This window comes from Crocodylus siamensis, chromosome 3 (assembly GCF_052110815.1).
Source record: "Crocodylus siamensis isolate JL-2025a chromosome 3, ASM5211081v1, whole genome shotgun sequence".
Taxonomy (NCBI): Eukaryota; Metazoa; Chordata; order Crocodylia; family Crocodylidae; genus Crocodylus; species Crocodylus siamensis.
This window is the reverse complement of record NC_143397.1, coordinates 129,966,377-129,974,013: the sequence shown is the minus strand read 5'-3', so window position 1 is coordinate 129,974,013 and position 7,637 is coordinate 129,966,377. Positions and strand designations below refer to the sequence as shown.

The following is a 7,637-nucleotide window of genomic DNA, read 5'->3' as shown; positions in this document are numbered from 1 at the left end:
GTTGGTCACTTGGCCTATGGAAAGGTAAAAATTCTGAAGTTTCTAATACAGTAGGATAGTGGAAGATCTACTGGTGTACAGTCTACCGGTATTTCACCGCTGCAAGCATCAGGACTATTGCCCAAGTCCAGCCATACTTCTGTACTCTATGTTTTTATATACTCAGATGTAACTTCCTCCCCTGAAAAAGCATTTTTACTTTGTGGAAAAGCCCAAGTAAAAGCATGCTCAGAAGAGAAGCCAGATAAGGTAGGTTTGCTGAGTAAGAGTTTGTGGCAGTTTAGAAAGCACCCTCCCAAGCTGCAAATTATCAAGATTTTCCCTCACAGATGAAGGGCTTTAGAGGTCCCAAAAGCCAGCCTTAGGAATCCTCAGAGGGGATGGTACAGTTCAAAAAACATCTTGACGTCCATTTTGCTGGGATCATTTGATCCCAGTGGTCTTTCCTGCCCATGTGCAAGGGGGCTGGACCTGATGATCTGTAAGGTCCCTTCCAGCCCTTCACAACTTGTAAGGTGTCTAGCCTATGGAATAAACTCCCTCCAGAGGTGATGCAATTGCCTACCCTGGAAATCGTCAAGAGGAGACTGGATAGTTATCTTGCTGGGGTCACCAGACCCCCACCCGTCTTTCCTGCCTGGTGCAGGGGAGCTGGACCCGATGATCTTCCGAGGTCCCTTCCAGCCTTACAGTTGATGAACCAATGAATTATGAAACTTATGGTCTCAAGCAAACCAATGACAAACTTCTATTTATAACACATCTTTGCGCTTTCAAGGGCCTCTTCATAGAAAGAGCTGCAGCTTTGCCTCTACACCAGCCAAACTCTTAAGCATGTGGTAAGCTTGAAGTGTGTGAGTAATCTCAGACAAGTGTGGTTGAAGTGAAACTCTTACTTAAGAGATACAGTAAAAAATAAAACGAGATCTGAAATGAGTCTTGAGAATATGATCTCAGTATGATACCAGAATAAACCGGGAGAAGAGGCTCCTGCTGTTGTTTCAGTGGTCATCTTTGCTGAACGTAAGTGACTAGATTCCCCTCTGCCCTCCTCCTCCACCCTGATACACATTACCTGGGATTAGAGAGATCCAAAAGGAGTCATAAATAGGCTGAATTATCATTCCCTTCCTGGTTTTTGCCAGTATTGTAGTGTAGAGCTTCCACCATTTCCCACCCCCCTCTTAATATGTGAAAAAAACAAGACTTCTAATGAAGAGAAGTGAAGGAATGAAGAATTCAGTCATTTTCCCCCATTAACATAACATGGCTTCCTCATAACTTGAGCCCGTGGAATCAATCTTTTTTTTCACCAAACACTGATGTTCTGTCAGTATGTATCAATGTTAGTAAGGTTTCTGAGGAAACCTTTGGTTCCAGATTTCTTTGGAAGTGACCGCTTCCAGAGAAGGAGGGTGAGCCCCAGATAGATCCAATAGTGAGTAACTTTGGACTTTTGATCCCAAACCAGATGTTTAGTTGCAACCCAGATGTTCTAATGATTTTGTTTTCATTCTGATGTGGAACAAAAGTAAATTTCAAAAACTTGAGGGTTATTGTGAAACAAGACTGTTGTTCTCTAGCCAGCTCTACTTGTTAACTAAGAAGGCAAGATACTGATTTTTATGAGTACTTTGGTATAAATGCTTCACAAACGGCTGGGCCAGGCTGAGTTCCTGGCTGCCTACAGGCTCTGGCTGCTTGTTTCTGTCTGTACGTGCTCATCCCTACTACTGCAGCCGCCCAGAGTACCTGCCTGGGCTACCTGCATTAATACAATTTTAAGATAATACAGGCAGATCTCACAAACTCTTTAATCCTAGGTCATATGTACTGAGCTGCTTGATAGAGCATGAGCTGGGTCTGTCATGTTTGTGGAGCAAAATGAAGAGGAGCACTAGTGGAACCTACTACCTTTTCATTAGGCCACTCATGATAATGTCCCTTTTCAGGGTAAAGTACTGAGCCCATTCTTGTGATTCATCCAACTTCGCTGCTCATTTGGAGAAGCAAGCAACTATTTCCATAAGAATAGTAGTGGACCTATACCAGAGCTATAAGATGAACACTGTTAGACTTTGCATAAATTAAGATGTGGATCTAGATTTCTCCACTGATTCGTAAAATTTCCATGTCAGTTTTGAGAAGATGTGGAAGATCCAAACTCAGCATTTTGGTCAGCCCTTGTGTCAATGAGTAATTCATTCAAGGTTGCACTATTTATCCCTCCTTATTTTTAAGGCAACCACATTTTTAATGGCAGCTTTTTAAAATTCTACTTATAAGGGGACCTTTCTTCTCTATGGGCTGAATTCTTCTTCATTTGGTCTCCTCTAGCTGCTTCATTGCATGCAGCATACACAAAGACATATTTTAAATAGGAAATGAAGGATTGCAGGGTGAAAATGATGCAGATAGGGCACTATGGATGCTGATGCTTTGGCACTGTACTCAATGGGTGTTTATCTGTGAATTCAAAAGGAGGAGAATTAGGTCATAAGTGGATTATTGAACCCTATGGAAGGAAAGCAAATGGGAATCAATTGATAAAATGAATCTGCTACTGTCTTTGCACAGTGCACTGATAATGGCTCTGAGACTCATGGTTTCTGGGTTATTTTTTGTGTCTGATGAGGACTTGATATGTTACCTTAGATATATTGCGTGATCTCTGCATGCCTGCCTTTTACGCATTATGGGGAGCAACGGCAGTAAAGAATTTCAGTACAAACTCAAAGATAAAACCAGGAGATGATATAGGGGCTTCCAGGATGACAGCAGCAGAAGGAATGTAAGAATTTCCTTGAATCACCACAGAACTAAAAAATGACCTTTAGCAGTCAGAAGAGAGCACTGATATCCTGTAGAGGTGACAAAAGTCAGCAGATTCTCAGCACTGCTAGTGACTGAGCAGAGGAAAGACTTTGATCCTGTGCCTAAACAAAGAAAAGGAAGACGCCTTCATTTATTCCTTGCCTTGTACAGAAAATGAAAATTCAACCTCCATTTATTGTTCATTGACAGCAACAGAAAGACTCCCATTCACTTCATCAGGTATTGGTCAAATTGCAGGGAGAACTTATTCACTGATTAAGAGAAAAGGTATAGGACTGCAGCCAGAAGGTGGTAGAAAGCACTCTACTTGGGCATTGGGGTGGAAACTGTCTGGTGTAGATGAGGGTTAGGATGTCTCATCTATACAGGACACCTCAGCAGGGTGGAAGTAGCCAGTGGGTAAGGTGATGCCTGAGGAGCTATTGGGAGGGACCATGCAGCAGCTGGGAGAGGAATCAGCAGGCTGACTAGGTGGGGTCAGTCATTTGGCTAGGTCAAAGTCTAAGGTCTTTCCAAGTTTAGTGGCTCATGGGGCTAGCATGGATAAAGTGCACTGGTTTCTGTAGCCAACAACATATAAGGGAGTGATGTGACTAGCACCATACGTGGCCATCTTTGTTTGGGCCATCAGGCCCAAGTGATCAGCTACCCATTTAAAGCTCGGTTGAGGGTGGATGGAGAGGCCTTTCATGTGAATGCAAACCAGAGTTCAAACTGTAACCTCTGAAACCATAGCAAATGGCTCAGAACCATTCTGCCAGTGTGTGCCATACATAGTTAGGTACTCCACCTTTATCTAAACTGGTGCATTCCTGTTTGAGCATTTCATGTTTATTTAGTTTAATCTGTACTTAAGGAACCTGTGTTTTAAAGTTTTCATACAGAAACATTTTTATTTAAAACAAACAAAAATGCTGTAGTTTCTCCCTTTTTCAGTCACAGAAAAGTAAAACAACCTGCATCCCTCAGGATATGCAAAAAGAAGTGTTTAGGTTTAAAATTCTTGAGCGAACATAGATAACTGATATATTTCCTACTACTAATTCACTGCAAAGTCAGAATACATGCTTATGATGGACCCAGTTCTGCTTTCCTTATATTTAGTTAGTAATAATACACTGGGTGAGTATTACCAACTGCAATGACAGGGCCCTGTTCAGGTGAACTTTTTAGTTTGTGTCTAAATCCCTGGTGAAAACAACATGCATAATTTTAAGCATGCATTGAAGTTCAATTGATTTCGATGGAACTGAAACAAATGCTTGAAGTATGTATGTATATGCTGCCCTGAATAAGATGCTATCTGGTATCAGGGCCACCAGAAAACAGCAAACACTTCTGGTCTACAAGAGCAAATAAATGTTAGATGGAATATTAAAGGTTGTATTCAATTTTTGAAGGATTTTGTTTTTGTTTTCAGCCTCTGCCACATAATCTGAATGCATATTTTTACATGAATATGAAGAAAAAACTGAAAATGGAAAAACAATTGCTGTTCACTTTGAGACTGATCATGGTAGTTTTGCCATTGATTTTAACAAACAAAGGGTCAAACCCTAAAGCTATATTACATGGGTAGCTTTTTTTTCCATGGCAAAGCAAATTATTAATAAGATATTTCAGACATTTTTATTGGAATATCTATCATTTACATGTTTAAATGATGCTAAAATGCATGGGATATGAGGAAGCAGAATGCTTAGAGACACAAAGTACTTAATTGTCTTCAGATTAAGTATAGTAATGCCAGTACAAACTCCATGCATCCTTTGCGATTACCATAGGGTGACCTGGAATGACTGATTTCTCTAGGGTTACAAGTTAATGCCTTCTGCCCACAAACACATCTGTCTCTGTCCTTATATCTTGTGCCATATTTTGCCTTGACTTATACCTTGGGTTTATACCTTGTTGATCTCTCTCTTTTTTTCCTGTAAGATTGACATGAAGACACTAAACTGTTTTCTCTCTCCTCTTCAGCTGGGCTTCATGAGGACTGCAAGAACAAAAGATCTGTCCCTGTACTATGCTTTCTAAACATGTGTGCTTACTTTATATGGGGATTAGCTGTAGCTGTGTGTGCAGGTTGAAATCTCATATAATGTTGGATGCTTTTCCCTCTTTGATTATAGGTAGAAGTGTTTTCTTTACCCTGTTATATCTCTGAAAAAGGGCAGATTGACATGGACAGGGAGGTAAGTAAAAATAATGTTTACATTAAAAAAAAGTAGTTATTCCTAACATTTTGATATTCTACTATTATTTTGTAGGGTCGTAGGAGGAAAGTTAGCAGACACGTAGTCTCCTTTATATCACTGACAAGTAAAAGGGATGATTAACGAGTGTTGCAGACTATGTAGTAGGAAGAGAGGGCCTATAGAAGTTAAACAAAAGTGCCTTCAGAATTCAGAAAATTCCCATGTTCCATAGTAGGACCTCATTGTGCTTGTCTACTGTTTCTATTTTTGATTAGATTTATAAACACAGCACCACATATTTTCATGTGGCTTATAGCCCAGGGGCAGAATGAGATTGACTGCACTGAAACTGTGAGGCTTGTGAATTTCGGGCAAGGGATAGAGTGAAATAAGTAGGGTAATTGTTTTTGTGGAGTGACCGTGGGACCTCCTCTGTTCTGAATTACACATGGTTCAACCCTTTGACCTACCCAACCTCGGCAATGCCTGGTAGATCTCCTAAAGCTGTGCTGAAAGGTCCTATCAGTGACATGTTGGAACATTATCTGTCATGTGAGATGTGTGCCAACAACCATATTAAACTACATTAATTACTAGTGAGGCCGCGTTTGTGACAATCGCAACTTCATTTTAACCCATCGTCGTGTTGGTTATTGTTTAAACAGGATGTGCAGACAGGGATAATTTTATGGAATCAAAATGAAGTGTCAAGGTTTTATTAATAAGTGGCACTTTTTAGTTCATTTCACTTTCTTTTTATTTTTTTCACTGATTTTTTTTCCTTTGGTTGTTCTTATAGCCACTTTTATGTTTCAAAAATTAGAAAGGCAGTGGCAAAAAAGGCCCCTGAACTCTTAAAAATTATAAAAGAATGCCAAATTAATTGTTGCTACTTATTTAAACACAATGTAACATGTTATTGCAGTTCATTTTAAACTGTCTGCATAAGAAATCCTTGATATCAAAAACGCACAGGTTTTTTGTGATCACCCATGAACTTTTCCCCTGCATTTAGATGTTTGTAGCTTTTTCAGAGTCAATGTGCCATTTGATAAGCCAACCTTACATGGGTCTGAAACAGAAGGATAGAGTAAAACCTCTAAAACAGCTTTGTGTGGGGTAGCGGGGAGGAGGGGGGGCTGAGAACGATCAATTCCTATTGAAGGCCTGATATGCAGGATTTCAGTATAATCAGAATGTTAGGATGCGCATGGCCTCTATAGTTTCATAGTTTCTAGGGTCGGAAGGGATCTGAACAGATCATCTAGTCCGACCCCCTGCCATGGCAGGAAAGAGTACTGGGGTCAAACAACCCCAGCAAGGTGTTCATCCAGCCTGCTCTTAAACACCCCCAGGGTAGAAGCCTGTACCACATACCTTGGAAGTTGGTTCCAGGCCCTAGCCGCCCTGACCGTGAAGTAGCACCTTCTGATATCTAGCCTAAATCTACCCTCTGCCAGCTTGTGACCGTTATTACTGGTCATTCCTGGCAGTGCTCGGGGGAACAGTGACTCCCCCAATGCTTGCTGATCCCCTCTGACTAGTTTATAACAGGCCACAAGATCCCCCCTCAGCCTTCTCTTTTGGAGGCTGAACAGGTTCAGGTCCCATAGCCTCTCCTCATAGGCCCTGCCCTGCTGTCCCCTGATCATGTGGGTGGCCCTCCTCTGGACCCTCTCCATGCTGTCCACATCCTTCTTGAAGTGCGGCGCCCAGAACTGGACGCAGTACTCCAACTGCAGCCTGACCAGTGCCGCATAGAGGGGGAGGACCACCTCTTTTCACCTGCTTGAGATACATCTGTGGATGCATACCAACGTGCGGTTGGCCTTCCTAACTGCCTCCCCACACTGCCAGCCCATGTTCATCTTGGAGTCAATGATGACTCCAAGATCCTTTTCCGCCTCCATGCTGACAAGAGGGGAGTTCCCCAACCTGTAGGTATGGTGCCGGTTGTTCTTCCCCAGTTGCATCACCTTGCACTTTTCTGTGTTGAAACCCATCCTAGTCTCATCCGCCCACCCTATTCTCATCCGCCCACTCTTGTAACCTGTCTAGGTCTGATTGTATCCTGTTACTTCCTTCTAGTGTGCCCACGTCCCCCCACATCTTAGTATCATCAGCAAATTTGAACAGGGTGCTTTTTACCCCCTCATCCAAATCACTGATGAAGATGTTGAACAGTGCGGGCCCGAGGACCGAGCCCTGCGGAACCCCACTGCCCACGTCCTTCCAGGTTGAGAAGGACCCATCCACCACCACCCTCTGGGTGCGGCCCTCCAGCCAGTTGGCGACCCATTTGACTGTGTGGCTGTCTGCGCCACAGCCCTCCAGTTTCTTAATGAGAACGGGGTGAGAGACAATGTCAAAAGCCTTCCGGAAGTCCAGGAAGACTATGTCCACTGCTACCCCTGCATCTAATGATCTGGTGATCTGATCGTAAAAGGCCACCAGGTTGGTCTGACAGGACCTGCCACTGATGAACCTGTGCTGGTTGCCCCTAAGCATGCAGTCCCCTGCTGGCCCCTCGTGGACATGTGCCAGAATATTTTCTCGAACAGCTTGCCTAGGATCAAGGTAAGACTGACTGGCCTATAGTTTCCT

The 7,637-nt window shown here is 42.7% G+C and overlaps 1 protein-coding gene across 1 annotated transcript in view; it reads left to right on the top strand.

The window, feature by feature from the left end:
• Positions 1–4,078: 4,078 nt before the first annotated feature.
• LOC149868802 (uncharacterized) overlaps positions 4,079–7,637 on the top strand; it is a 300,950-nt gene continuing 297,391 nt past the window's right edge. The window contains 2 exon segments of the mRNA XM_090037671.1: positions 4,079–4,102; positions 4,968–5,030. Of these exon segments, the coding sequence (XP_089893797.1) occupies positions 4,079–4,102; positions 4,968–5,030 (87 nt within the window).